Source organism: Pteropus medius, unplaced genomic scaffold, assembly GCF_902729225.1.
Source record: "Pteropus medius unplaced genomic scaffold, Ma_sr-lr_union100, whole genome shotgun sequence".
Lineage (NCBI taxonomy): Eukaryota > Metazoa > Chordata > Mammalia > Chiroptera > Pteropodidae > Pteropus > Pteropus medius.
In genome coordinates, this window is record NW_024343159.1 from 900,754 (window position 1) to 915,162 (window position 14,409).

Genomic DNA, 14,409 nt, shown 5'->3' on the forward strand with positions numbered 1-14,409 from the left:
TTATCGCTCCATCTCTGTGGGGTTAACACTGGATGAACTTCCTCCCTCCCTCCTTGGGGACTGGAGGTGGTGACCCTGGAGCAATGATGGGAGGGACGGTGCTGTCAAACACCGCCTCCCGAGGATCCAGGATCCGAGCAGCTGAGCAGCGGGGTTGCCATGGCAGTGAGGCAGGACCGTCTAGCTGTTATTTGTGCCGAGGCAGCTGGAGGTGGTCTCCCAGGCTCACCATCCCGTCTGCCCCATCTCGAAGCCACCCCTCACATTCCCAAGGGTGGACACGCCCTGGGGTAACTCAGGACAGACTTGAGGGGTGGGGGAGGGGCCTTGAGGACATCACCAGTCCATGCTGGATGCCCCCGGGCAAGGCAGGAGACACACAGCAGGCAGTCTGCCTGCCAGGCTGTCAGGCATCCCTCAGTCACTCCATGTCCCCACCCAGAGACGCCCTGGGGGCTGAAGGAGCACAGTGGGGTTCAGGTCAAGGCTCTTGAGCCCGCACCATCAGGACGTTTGAAGGGGGATGGCTGCAGGTGAATGGCCTCAGAGCTTGGTGACTGGGGTGGCAGCAGAAGATGCTTTTTAGCATCCATGCCAGCATTTCCTGCATCCAGGTCCTTGGGGCCATAGCTCCTAGGATGCCACACGCTGCCACATGGCGATGTGCTCGCTCTGGCAGCTGTCCTGCCCCCACAGCTCCTCGGGGCAGGGCCTTAGTGGGGCGGGCATGAATTTGTGAGGGGCCATCTCTATGCCAGCAGTCACGACTCCCATACACCATGCTCACAGGGTCAGGGTGGGCAGCCAGGGCCACCTGTCCCTCCGCGCCCTGCCCTGCTTGGCCTGTCATTGTTGGCTGAAGCAACAGTGGCCCCTAATGGTTGCCGGCGGATCCGCAGCTGAGGGAGAACAGGGTGGTGGGGCTGTGCTCCCCACGGGCACAAGCTGCTGGGCGCAGGCCTCCGGCAGGGCAGAGGGGAGCAGGTCTCCGCACCAGAGCCCTGAGTCCCAGCCCGTGCCATGAGTGCCAGGCCTGAGAATGTCGCTTCCGACGGGTTGCTGGGTGACCCAGGAGGCGGCGGGGTTCAGGCTCCAAATGCAGGGCAGGGCGGCCTGCCACCTCTCGGCCGTGGCTCCCAGCGTCCAGAGGCCCGAGACACGCCTGCAGTGCAGAAGGTGCTGAGTGGGTCCCGGGCGAGCCCCGTGGAGAACGGCATGGCTCCAGGGTCCCGGGACAAGGTCGCGCCCTCTCTGACGAAGAGCCACACCTGAAGGACAGCCACAGGGGTGGGGTCGGGGGGCCCTAATGAAAACCAGTGCCTGCCCAGTGGGCGCCGAGTGACCAGTCGACTCGAGCTGCCCCCTCCTAAGCTGAGAGTTAGCTGGCCCATGTAACACAGGTCGGACAGGCCAGGCAGTAACCCACGATGTCACAGGGCTGACGCCTCTGGACCGGAGTGTGTAAGCGCATCACGCGAGCAGGTGGCCCAGATGCCCGGCCCACCTGCCTCTACCGCTCTGCTGCTTCTCAGGGGCCTCCCGTTGCCAGCCGAGGCAGGTGCCAGCACTAAGGTCCCACTCAGGGTGTCCCTTCGCTCAGGGTGGTGAAAGAAGTCCTCCTGGGGGGTCAGAGCGGCCAGCACGCATCAGTTGTCCACTGTGAACTACTGGAGAAAAGAGGTCTGGGAGGGGCGTGAGTGGACGGCAGGTCCGGGCTGAGACGAGGGCCTCCTGGCGTTCCACGCACAGGAGGTGCAGCTGCTCAGGCTCATGTCAACGTCCACCACAGAGCACCCCGCACAAGGGACGGGGCGACGGCCGCTGGGTAGGGCGCCTCAACCCGTGCGTGTCAGTCAGCCCTCCCCTGCAGCCATCGGTCACCGGCGCCGGCACGCCGGCTGATAAACGGTGGACTTGGCTGTGAGATGGTGGCTTTGCACGGGCTCGAGGTCACGGCGCCGTCTGTCCAGGGTTGAGACCGGCCGCTGAGTGCCCCGTGCTCGCGGCGGAGACCAACACAGCCCGTGTGCAGCGCTGCTCCTCAGCAGGGGAGGAAACGCCCAGCCACAGAGCCAGGTCGGCGACAGCAGAGCCCCTACCCCTTTCAAGGGGGCAGTGATTTGTCCTCACCGGGATCAACACAAACCAGCACCGCCGCGTGCTTCCGGAATGCCAGATGTCTCAACACGGTGCCCGCGTCACGGTGCCTCGGACCAAGGAACCCGCTGTGCTGCAGAGGCAGCCACAGGCTGTGACCGCAGGGGCTCTGGTCCTGCCACGTCACCCAGAGCTCGTTGGCTGCATGGAGTGACAGAGTGGCCTGTCGAAGGCTCAGGCACTGTCTGGGGAAATGACCCTTCATGGGGCTGGAGCTCTGCCCTCCAGGACGAGTGCCTTAAGCCCACGCGTGCGCTATGATGCTGTGTCCCGTCCTGGGTCAGCTTGGGCTGCTGCAACGGGAATGGGGTGGGCGGGGGCTTAAATAACAAACGCTTATTTCTCTCAGTTCTTGTTGGGAGCTGAGCTAACTTGGTGAGCTTTGAGATAAGTGGCACTAAACTATTTTAAACACTCGGTGTTTTCCAAGAAGGGAGTTGTAAGAACTTCATTGTTTTGTAGAATGAGTAATTTGGCTGACCTTGGGTCTTGACTGCTGTTTTCTCATTGCGATGCTATAAGTAGTGTGTTTTAAATAAACTCGGGGACACAGACACAGACACAGACACAGCTTGAATCTGTGATCCCTCCTGCAATTCTGTCTGTCTTCTTTCTTTTCCTCAGTCCACGCTCCCCCTTTCAGGTACCCTCAATTACTTCGTCGGCTGGTTCCGACAAGTTCTAATGGCTGAAAGTCCAAGACGAGGCCCCCCAGACTGGGCGTCTGGCCAGGACGCTGGTTCCAGTTCGCACATGGCCGTGTTATCATTCACCCTCACGCGACGGGGGCGGGGGCCAGGGCGCTGGCTCTCTTCCACTGCCTGTAAGGACACTCACCCCACCCTAGAGGCCTACCCTCCCAGCCTCATGGTCCACCCTTATCTCCCAGAGGCTTCGCCTTTTCATGCCATCCTTTGGGGGGTCAGGGTTTCCACGTCAGAAGCGGGGGGACGAAGGCGTACAGTCTCCCGTCACCAGAACGCACGGTGTGGGTCCCGGGCTGGAACTGGGAATGGCTCCCGGTGCAGTGACGTCCAGTGACTTTACGCTTGTCTCCACTGTGACCTTGGCATCTTCCAGGTTAGAGTTCCGAGTTCACAGAGAAAGACTTCTCCCAGGTGCCACCGTAAGGCCACCAGACTGGGAGCGGCCACTGCCGCCCTCCATTTGGGTCGCTTGTTCAGTGGACAGGCAAAGGGAGAGTGTGGCCAGGAGGAGCTGCTCAGGCCGCTGCACGGTGGGGCGAGGAGCGGGGTGTCTCCCCGCACTTAGTACCTCCGTGCCCGGTGATGACCATCGGTGGGGTCACTATGACTACCTACGAGGGCGGGGCGGCGAGGGGGGTGAGGGCCTGGATGGCCCCCAGAGCAGACGAAGGGAGAACCCAGGCAGAGGAGCCGGCCACGCTGTGCCTCGGACTCCTCACCCACGACACCCACAGACACGCATAATAAACATGTGCCATTTTAAACGGCTGAGCCGACGGCACCGCGTCACACGGCAGCGGACAACAGACACGGGGCCCTCTGCCCCCTCTTCTCCCAGTCCTGCCCCAGCCCCAGAAGGTCGGGGAGCAGGGCAGATCCCCCACACACTCTGATTCCCTCCCCGCGGGGGACGGAGGGAAAGGAGTTGAAGTCAGATACTGATCGCAGGCTGCAGTTTTTAATGGACTGGACTGAACTCTTGACGCCTGAAAGTGAGTGAAAATCACATCATCTTCGCGGGATGTTGTTGCGAGGGAAGAGACGGGGCAGAGCCTGGTCGAAGGCGGCGACCGTGCCAGAGAGAAAACCACGGCAGAGTCGAGCCCCCGAGTTGCGACTGCTCAAGAACCGGCTTCGTCATCGGATCAGGAGGCCCAGCCCCCCCTCTAACTGCGCTGATCCTGGGCCGGCGACTGCCCCTCGGGGCCCAGTCTCCCACTCAGCCCAGCAAGGAGCGTGGGGAGGAAGATGTGCAAGGCACCTCTCCGGCTCCTTCCCAAGCCCCGGGGGCTGGGACCAAGGCTCAGGCAGCGGTTTTTCAGGAGGGGAAGAGGGAGCGGGCAGCTCCCTCTTGGGGTATGGCTGTGGTTGGCTGGCAGCTGCTGGGGAAAGTGTCCTCCTGCCCAGAGCCGGTGCAGAAGTGGCTGAGTGTCGGGGGTCCAAGCTCCTCCCTGGGTGCAAGGCAGCGTGTAATCCAGCCCGGCCGGGCCCGCTGCAGGGACCAAGCACGGTGGCAGCCCCAGCCCGATGTCCCCTGCGCCATGTCCACGCATCTGCACAGGCAGTCACACCTTTCCCCGTGTTCCCGCACAGCACGGCCGTCCCCGCTTCGACGGCCCGACCCCACGCACCACCCCGGCCAGAGCGGGGGCCTCCGAGGCCGGCGGATAGCACCGCCGGTGACACCGCCCACACCACCGACTCGCCACAGGGACTGTCCGTGGCAGGTCCATCCGCCCCCACGATTCAAGACAAGAGCCGCCTCCTTCCCTCTGGGTCCTGGCACATGGTCATGGGCCGCTGGCCTCGGTCATGGTGGGATTGGTAAGAGACCCGGGTTCCAGGTCCAGCTCGGCCACCGACTTCCGGGACAGGGGACCTTGGCCGAGGTGGTCCTCTCAGCGCCAGTTCCTGTCTTGGAAACGGGGTAGCGTTCGCTTCTCACTGGGGAGCATCGAACGAGAGGAGGCTGGGGCTGGTGCCCGGGTGCAGCAGGAGACACGGCACGCTGCGCGGTTGATACATGGGCACCGGAGTTATTAACGGCGGCTGACAATGTCCCTGCCACCAGCGGCCCCCCAGCCGGAGGGAACCCCGCTCCCTCCAGGACCGCCTGCTGTGCCCTGGCCCAGCCCTGTTATCTGCTGGAGGATGAAGCCAGGTCCCCTCCTCCCTACCCTGGGTCTCAGATTTTATGTGGCCCCAAAGTGAGCTTCCTGCCACAGCCCCGCCCCCTCCTGTCCCCGCATGTCCCGAGAGTGAAATCCTGAGTGTAAACCTCCCAGGAGCCTGAAGCCTGAGCACCCTGTAGGGCTTGTCCTTCTGCGGCTGTCACGCCCACCGCTACTCCTCAGAGAGGACGCGCGGGGGAGGCCCCGTCTGGAGCGAACGGATCAGGTGAGATGGAGGTCGGCAGCAGCAAGCCCGTCTGAACGCACAGAGTGACACGCAAGCCACCACCACGCCACCGCCACCTTCAGCCTGGCTTCCGGGGGAGGGACAAGTGTCTCACGGCTTTCCATGACGTGGGTCCCCGCCAGGGCCTGGGCTGCGGGTGAGGCGACACTTCCTGCCGGGCCGGGTGAGAGCTGCTGAGTGTACAGACCCACGCCCGCTCCCGGGCCCCTTCCGCTGCCCCCATGGCGCTCCCCCTGGCCCGGACAGGCCCCCCAGGTGAGTGGACATTGACGAGTGTCGCAGGGGACAAGACCCTCATGCCCCTGCCCTCTCTCAGGCCAGGACTCCCACTCCCGGGAGAGGGGTCCCCCCAGGCCAGAGCAGGCAAGGCTGATGCCTGAGCACCCACAACCCCTTCTCCTTCTGTGGGGCTGCAGGTCCACTCGGCCCCGAGAACAGAGGTGACAGGGTCTGCCCTGTGCTTTAGGGGGAGGGGGAAGGCAGAGGACCCAGGGCAGGAGAGGGGCCTGCATGGAGACCCGCCTCCCCGCTAGACTTCTGACACCCCAGCTCCCTTTCCTGGTGCTGCTTCCCCCGCGAGCCCCTCTGGCCGCCTTGGCTCCAGCCTCCCCCTCTCTGAGAAATCGCACCCCTGCATTTCTCCTATGGTCGTCAACATCCCTGTCCCCCAGATCCCCGGTCCGAGGGCCGCAGGGCCCCTCAGCCTGGGGGTGGGGTGGGCAGTGGGGAGAGGCAGCGGCTCACTGAGAAGCCCTGGCCGGCCTCTTTGCACTAACAGGGGGCCGCAGGGACCCTGCCCCAACCTTCAGCACCTTCCAGCCCTCGGACTTGACGAGCAGGAGCTGCCCGGGCCTGAGCTTACTTCCGGGGCCCAGACCCCCGGCCCCGAAGGCTGAGGAGGCCCAGCCCGGCCCCAGAGCCCTGGCTGTCACTGCGGTGAGTGGGAACCTGGGCATGCAGCACCCTCCTCTGCTCCCCGCCCTCCCACAGGTGGTCTGGGGCCACCTGCGGCCGGGGCACAGAGGGCTGGAATGGAGCTGGCAGGTGCCTTGGCCAGGAGCCGAACAGCCCACTACTGCTCCTCTGCCCCTGGGCGGCCCAGGCTGGGCCTAGGCTGGCCCCAGGCGGCCAGGGTGCCGTGCATGAGTCCCGGAGGGAGGCAGGCCTCCACGCCTGCCTGCACATCCCCACCTCCGTCCCCCTCGCCCACCCAGTCCCCCTGGCCGTGGGTGACCTCCCGCACCTCTCCCCTCACCCCTCAGGCCACGGAGGACTTTCTGTGTATCTGAAAGGCCTCACCCCGTTTATGCTATTGGACGGAAGGCCCTCGGGGTCCAGGGGAATGGGAGAGAATTCCTTAGAAACCAAATCAGTTGGAGCCGAAGGGCTTTCTGGGCAATTATACCCCCAAATGGGCAACTGGGATGGGGCCGAGGAGGACGAGAGGGTGGCCCGCGAGTCATGGCTGCTTTTCCTCCTCGAACTCTGCCCCTCAGCAGGCATCTCCCCCGGCCCTGGGGACTGCCACCAGGCCAGAGGACGCCGGACAGGCTGAGGAGGTGCCGAGGGAAGGTGGCCAGTTGCTGCAGGCCGAGACCCGGGCCTGGTTCCAGAAGACGCAGGCCCATGGGCTCCTGCAGCACGGGGCGGCCCCTCCCTGGTTCCACGGCTTCATCACCCGGAGGTGAGTCACCGAGGAGGCCACAGGCCGAGGGACGGGCAGGGCCGAGTCCCGGTGTCCGGCCAGGCAGGAGGAGACTGAAGCTACAGGTCCAGGCTGTGACCCCTGGACGTTCCCAGGCCATTCGATCACCAAGGCCTCTCTCCTGGGAGAGGTCACCGGAGACCTCCAGCCCAACCCCTCCGTGCCGGTCTTCACCCTCTAGGTTCAATCCACCTCCTGCAGCTGAGGGCCCTGGTCCTCCAGTTCCCGCCCGTCCGCAGGCGCCTCCCACTGCACCCTGACCGCTGGCTCTCCAGCCCTCTGCTCTGTCCTCCGCCCGGCAGTTCCTCTTCTCCAGCCCTCAGCTTGCTTCTCCCGTGCCTTGGTTCGCCTCCTCTGTCCAGCCTGCAACTGCGGGCACCTTTCACCAGCCCTGGTGCCGTCGCCACCCGCCAGGCTGCCATTCCCAGAGAAGCCTGGGGGCGGGTGCAGGGCTGGGAGCCCCCTCCACGAGAACAGCACCTACGTCCTCCCTCCTCCCCCTTCTCTAACCATTTCGGCCTGCTTCTTTGGGGATGGGGGTCCCCCGTGAGATCCAGGAGGGAGGACAGGCTGGAAGAGTCAGAGCAGCGTCCATCCCTTCTCCGTCGTCCCCTACAGGGAAGCGGAAAGGCTGCTGGAGCCCCAGCCACTGGGATGCTACCTGGTGCGGTTCAGCGAGAGCGTGGTGACCTTCGTGCTGACTTACCGGTGAGGGAAGAGGGGGATGAGGGACGGGGCAGTACCCAGTGACTTGCAGGCGGGGCTTTGGGCCAGTGGGAGGGGCGGACCTGGGTGTGGACCTGGGTGTGGCCCCAGGTGCGGGAGCCTGGCTTTTCCTCAGCCATCCTCCCCTGCTCCCTACTCCTGGGACACCTGGCCCTGGCCAGGGAGACTGGAGTGGGGTCTCATCCTGACCGGTACCCTCTAGAAGCCAGACTTGCTGTCGCCACTTCCTGCTGGCCCAGCTCAGGGACGGGAGCCACGTGGTGCTGGGCGAGGACAGCACCCACGCACGGCTGCAGGACCTGCTGCAGCACTACACGGCATGCCCACTCGGCCCCTACGGGGAGACGCTCAGCCAGCCCCTCGCCCGCCAGGTACGCCGGGCCCCCACCCTGACCTGGGACCCAGGCTCCGACCTTCTCAGTCAGAGCCCAGGCCGCGGATCCCGGCTCCGGATGCTTTCTCGTGGGACTGACTGCCGGCCCCGCCTCCCTCGCACACGGGTCTCTGTGGCAAGCCCTTCCGGAAAGATGCCTTCTGGGGCACAGGGGTCCTCGAGAGACCAGCCCAGCCACAGAGACCGGAGGGGCTGAAAGTGTACCGAAAGGAACTGGGTCATTTGTTTTTCAACCCATTTCCTGTTTGCCCCGAGAATACTCCCCGGCAGTGTTTACCCTGAGATAGCTCGCAGATGACAGTCCTAACCTCACCTCACCCCCAAAGTGTGCCACGAACTATCTCACTTTTGTTATTATTTTCCCAGAGCAATATTACAAAATATAGTCATTCTCAACTGCTGAAAATGTCAGTTCTAGAAAATGGAGCATTCATCTACGTGTGATAATAGATTAACGCTGGCAGAGAGCTTCTTTTTCTAAATGGGAGAAGGGTTAAGTTAAGAGATAGTTGCTGAGTACCGCGTGTACCAGATGCTGGCAGGCCCTGGACACAGGCCATGGACAAGATGGTCGGGTCCCAAAGCCACCGAGCTCCCCCACCAGCAGCAAAGACAGACACACGAAGGGAATGAAGGGTAAGGGCATGAGGAACAGGTAGGGCGCCACTCGGGCCACCTGGAGCTGTGTCAGGCGGCGCCTCCCTGGGGAAGTTCGTGCCAGGCACTGCTCCAGGCGCTGGGACAACAGCAGTGAACAAAAACGACCCCAATATCCCTTTCACGGAGACAATGGACACATAACATAGGTGACAAACAGATGATAATAGGTTCACTAATGGCAAGTAAGTGCTAAGGACAAAAACCAAGCAGTGACGCGGAGTGACAGGTTTGGGGCTATTTTACATAGAGACGGCAGAGAAGCCTGCTTTGGTAAAGGGGCATTTGAATGGAGACCTGAATGAAGCAAGGCAGGGAGCCTCGCGGACTAGAGGAAAAGCGTCCCCGGCAGCAGGAACAGCTGGTGCAAAGGCCCTGAGGCGGGGGGTGCTGACGTGTTTGGAGGGCGAGGGCGGCGAGGAAGCCAGCAGGCTGGACAGGGAGACGACGTCGGAGGGGCGAAGGGCGGGGACCCTATAGACTCATGGATTTGGGATCTGATTCTGAGCTAAAGATTTCTCAAGCCTTGCTGCATTGTTGCAACCGCAGGGGCGAATGGAGACCAGCCTGGCCCTGTGCCCCAGATGCCATTGAGTTTCCCTCTAGATACTGCCCGTGACCAGAGCTTCCCAGCCCCTGGTCTCTTTCCCGTCTCCATTGCTCTTCCCGACCCAGGGTACCCAGTGCAGGCCAAAGTCTTGTGCCCCTGCCAGCCGGGCCGGGTTATCTGGTCCTCCGGGAGGGCAGGCCCCGTCTCCCACCGCCCGCCCTCCCGCGCCTCGCCGTCCCTCAGGCCTCCTCCTTTCCCAGCAGAAACCTGAGCCCACAGGACTTTCCCTGAAGACTGAAGACTCAGACTCTGGAAGCAAGAGCCAGGAGCCACCCCCCGAGTATAGCCCAATCCTCAAAAAGGAGCAGCCTGCAGCCCCCACGCAGAAGGAGGGGGCGGGCGAGCCGAAGGAGGTACAGCAGGAGGGGCCTCGAGGAGGGCGGGCCTGCAGGGGGCGCCTCGGGCTGGCCTCGCGCCTCCGACCCACTCTCCTCCGCCCGCCTTCTCCCCCAGCCCCCGCAGCCGCCCAGGCCCAAGCCCCCCGCGCGGGCGAAGCCGCAGCCCCCGCGACGACACTACACGAGCGCTTGGCGACCCGGCCCCCCGCCCCCTGCCTCCCCATCTACCAGGAGCCCGACGAGCCCATAGCCTTCTATGCCATGGGCCGGGGCAGCCCCGGGGAAGCCGCCAGCAACATTTACGCGGAGGTGGAGGTGGAGGTGGAGGTGCCGTCGGGGGGTGAGGGCTGGCCCGGCATCCGCGGGCACCCCGTGCTCCGGAAGTGCAGGTCCAGGCCTGTCTCAGGAAGCCAGGTAGGTGGGGGTTCGGGGAGAAGCTAGCCCTCCAGGCTTCCTGGAGGCTACACTGGGGAGGCAGAGGCATTCTGGTTGGACGCCTGCGGCAGGGTGAAGGTCAGCGGTCTGAGGTGGGATGGGACGCAGTGAGGGTCCAGGCTGCCGCATCCGAGCACCCTCGGCCATCCCCACCCCCTCCTCCAGGCTAAGCTCTCTCGGCCCTCCTGGCCTGAGGAAGAGGTTTGGGGGTCCTTGCACCATCTCAGATGAGCTCAGGGGCGGGGCACCTCACGCCCCTCCTTCCGGCCCGCCCCCTCCCTCTGCCTTCCCTCCACTGCCCCCTCCTGGCGGAGCAAGTCCTCATCTCATAGAATGTGTTCGAATCGCCCCTCGGCCCCTCCCCACCCTCCTCTCTGCCCTCCGCTCCCTGCTCCCCTCAGCCCTTGCTTTTCACTCACCCACACCTCTCATCTGTTGCTGCAGTCCTAGAGTTGATGTCCTGGTCCATGTCTTTATCCTGACTTTCTCCAGGCTTCTCAGCTCCCCAGCATCTCCCCAACCCTAACACAGCAGACACTGCCTCCTTTTCTCCACTCTCCTCCCCCTCCGAGTTCCCCACTCCCAGCACCCACCTCCAGAGCAGAATCTCGGCTCCCCACATCTCTCCCCTTCACCCCACTCCCCTATGAGCCACTGATTTCTGCCCAGCCTCTCACACGATTTTTCTCTCCCGCTTTAATCCGCGTCCTCTCTTCAGGACCCTTTCCAGAGCTGCTTAACTGACCTCGAACCTCCAGCCTTGTCACTTCCGGCCCCCAGTGCTCTAACAGCTGCCTGGCCCGCGAGGCTCTGTCCTCGGAGTGTGTGTGTGTGGGGGGGGGACAGCCTCAGCCTTCCCGCCCGTCCTCCCCGGAACTGCTCGATTCCCGCACACATACCAAGTGGGCCCGGGCCTCCTGGGGTCCGCACACGCCAGGCCCTCTGCCTGCAGGGACCCCCACTGCCGGGCAACCTTCTAATCGTCCTTCAGGACTGGCTTGCCCTTCGCCCGGCCACGGGGGCGGCCCGCTGCTTTACATGCACCCGCCAGGCCCTGGGCACCTGGGATGCCTGTTCCCCTTGCCGGCAGAGTAGGAGCCCCTGAGGGCAGGGGCTGTTCTACTCATGTTTCCAGAGCACCCAGTGCAATGCCTGGCACAGGCCAGGTGCCCAGGAAGTGCTTGCTGAGTGAAGGTGCAGGCCAGCACCTGCAGAGACCAGATGTCTTGGCCCTTAAGGATGCAGGCAGGCCTGAGAGGCAGAGGGGAGAGGAAGTGACCTAAGACTGTCCTTCTCTCTGCAGAGTCCGGGTGGCCAGCACCTGCATTCCGAGAACTCGGTGGCCGGACACGCCCCTCCTGTGCCCCACCAGCCCCTGCCTCGCTGGGGGCACACCCTCCCTCACAACTTTTCTAGACAGGTGCTTCAGGACAGGGGACAGGCGTGGCTCCCCCTGGGGCCGCCTCAGTAGCCGGGGAGTCCAAGTTGGGGTGATAACCTGGGGCAGCAGGCGTGGACACCTGCACACACACCCAGGTGCCCTTCCCAGGAAATCTGGACGGAACAAAGTGGAGGTGATCAGAGCTGGAAGGGACCTCAGCCGTCATCAATTGCAAAGATGGAAGAAAAGTGTCACCTTGAATGTCAGCTCCGATCCATGATCCATTGGTCGTGGCTGCCCAGGGCACTGCACTGGAAAGGACGTTAAGGTCACTTCTGAACTCAGCAGAAAGAGCGTGTGACTGATGGGTGATGTCTCTGTGGGGGAGGGCAGGAAGAGGGGCCGCCTCGCCCTTCCGGATCAAGTCCAAGCCCCCCGCTGTGCAGACCAGGAAACAAAGCCGGAGGGAGAGGACTTGGCCAAGGTCAAGGACTTGGGCCGGGCCTCCTGAGCCCCTGGTGTAGTGCTCTGTTCCCGACCCCACACCCACGAAGTCTCCTGCAGGGGGAAGTCAGCAACGTCCTGGACAGGAAGTCTGCCGCGTTCCAGAGTTCTGCCACAGGGGACCTGGGTGCGGGTTCCCTTCCTCCAGGTCCCAGCTCAGCCCTGTTCCTCTGTCCCCACCAAGAAGCCTGGAGGTCAGAGGGGCAAATGAGGGCCCACTCCCTATTAGGGGCACAGCCCCGGTTCCCTCCCGGAGTCCTCAGGGGCTGGCACCCCTCTGAGGAGGGGGCTGGGAGGGCCCAGCGGCCTCCCGCGGCCCAGCCTCTCCTGGGGTCTGACTCCCCAGGCCCTCCAAGCCCCGGGGCTGGGCCCGCTGCAATGCTGCTGTCGTCTGAGGAGCGGTTCGGCGAGAACAGATGTTAGAAATTTGTTGATTCTTGTCTGGTTAATAAATCATCGCCAACCTCCGCGCCCACAGGGATCCAGCTCCTCCTGCCTCCGTCTCTCTCATATTGTGCAAGGCAGGTGGTTGGACCACTGCAGTGATGGGGAGAGGAGTCTGGGAGGTGAGACACAGGCACAAGGTCACCGATCTGTGGGCTGGGGACCGGGAGACCCCAAGACGTGTTCCCTCCCTAACTGGGCCGGTCTAGCCAGGGAGCCAGGGATGGAAGGGCGGCCGCATCTCCCGGGGAAGCCAGGAAAGGGGTAGAGAAAGAAGTGGTGGGAGGGACCCCTTGCCAAGCACGGGACTGGGGGGGACACCCTGCAGCGGCTCCAAGACTCCCCGTTTCCCGGGCCAGGCCCAGGCAGTGGGCCTTCGCCTTTGTCAGGACCCCCCTCCCCATTCCAGCCCCCTGCAGAGCCCCACCCCACCCCACTGGAAGGGTCTGCCCTGGTCTTACTTCACCTCAGACTGGGGGATCTTCATGGCTGGGCTGGGTCCACCCCACTGTGCTAAGGGCTCCGAACAGAGACCGCCCCTCCCCAGCCCGAGGCCGCTCAGGCCCAGGTGTCCTGTGAGCCTGTTCAAGGCAGTCAGTGCCCGTGAGGGTCCCCTCTCCTGCCAGAGGCACGGAAACCCCACAGACCCTTTCCTGAAACTAGGGCCCCTAGGCCTGGGCGCTGCCACCGAGCGGGGTGGCTGGTGAATCCCCTCCTTTCCATACTCCAGTGCTCATCGGCTTAGGTCAACAGAGCTGGGGTTCCACTTCCTGCTGTCTGTAGGAAGTCCTGGGCATGGGGAGGGGTGGGGGAGAGGAGCAGGGCTTCCTTGGACCTCAGGATATAACCGGAGGGGCAGCTAGGGAGGGGAGAACTACCTAGTGACCCCTGGGGCGGAGGACGAGAGCCTCTGCCTCCCTGAGCTCCACGCAGCTGGGGGTGGACTCCCTTAAAAGGGCGGGGAGGGGACTCGGACGGTGGCATCAGGAGCCCTGAGCTCTGGTCGTGGCCCTGTGCCCTTTGCCCGGGAGACCTCTTCTCCGAGCACTGTGCCCACATGCCCTTGAGACGGAGGTGCCGCCTCCTCACGGCACACAGGCTACTGCAGACGGGCGAGCCCGTCCGAGTGAAGTCAGCAGAGGGACAGTTGGGACCAGGAGGGACTTCAGACCGCCACTTGTGACTGCCACTGTGGTTCAGCCACAGTGAAAACTGAGCTCTAGAGAGGAGGTGCCAAGGAGCTGGCAGCAGTTGGGGCCGGCCGAACCTTGTCACCCCAATCCAGGGCTCCCCTTATGACACAGCCCCCCAAGAGAAGGGTATAGTCTCCATCTTCCTGAGGGCTCCAGCAGCAGCCGGCCCTGAAGACGGAGCTAGTGGAGCCTCCCCTCCATACACCACCGCCCCGGGCCCCCCGCACCAGCCCGCTCGCTAACTGGGGCTGCGGCGAGACCCTGGGATGGAGAAGGCGACTTGTACCCCAAAAGGAGCCACCATGCTAAGCAGGTTGCTCGCGCCACTGGAGAGCCTGGGGTGGGGAGGATGGGGGGTGTCCCAACAGATCCACGGTCATCCCATCACCCCTGCCTCGTCAGGGCAGGGCTGACGCAGTAAGGCCTGGCCGTGGGGCCCGGCCTCCCGCCAGTGCCAGCCCCTGCTGCAGGCCCAGTCCTTCCCCGCTCCCCCAGCGGAGGCAGCGGTCTCGGCGAGGTGCCCTGCAGCTGGCTTGGGGCAGGGAGTGGACAGCGACCAAGTCCAGGACCCCAGCACATCAGCCCGTGAACCCACTTGTCACGGAGCACCCTCCGTGACCTGTACTAGCCTTGGGACACCTGACTCTACCTGAGAGAAAGCCAGGCGCAGAGGGGCAGGGGCAGGCCCCACAGGACTTCGACCACCCTCAACAGACGTGGTCTCTTGGGCAGCAAGCGCG

At 63.9% G+C, this 14,409-nt stretch overlaps 1 protein-coding gene across 1 annotated transcript; it reads left to right on the forward strand.

Annotated features, from left to right (window-relative positions):
- Positions 1-5,366: 5,366 nt before the first annotated feature.
- Positions 5,367-12,509, forward strand: SH2D2A (SH2 domain containing 2A). The gene is given in 9 exon segments (XM_039867259.1): positions 5,367-5,537; positions 6,061-6,218; positions 6,782-6,966; positions 7,606-7,695; positions 7,916-8,084; positions 9,578-9,727; positions 9,828-9,927; positions 9,930-10,126; positions 11,451-12,509. Coding segments are annotated over 9 exon segments (1,251 nt in total). The 5' UTR covers positions 5,367-5,503; the 3' UTR covers positions 11,619-12,509.
- Positions 12,510-14,409: the final 1,900 nt, after the last annotated feature.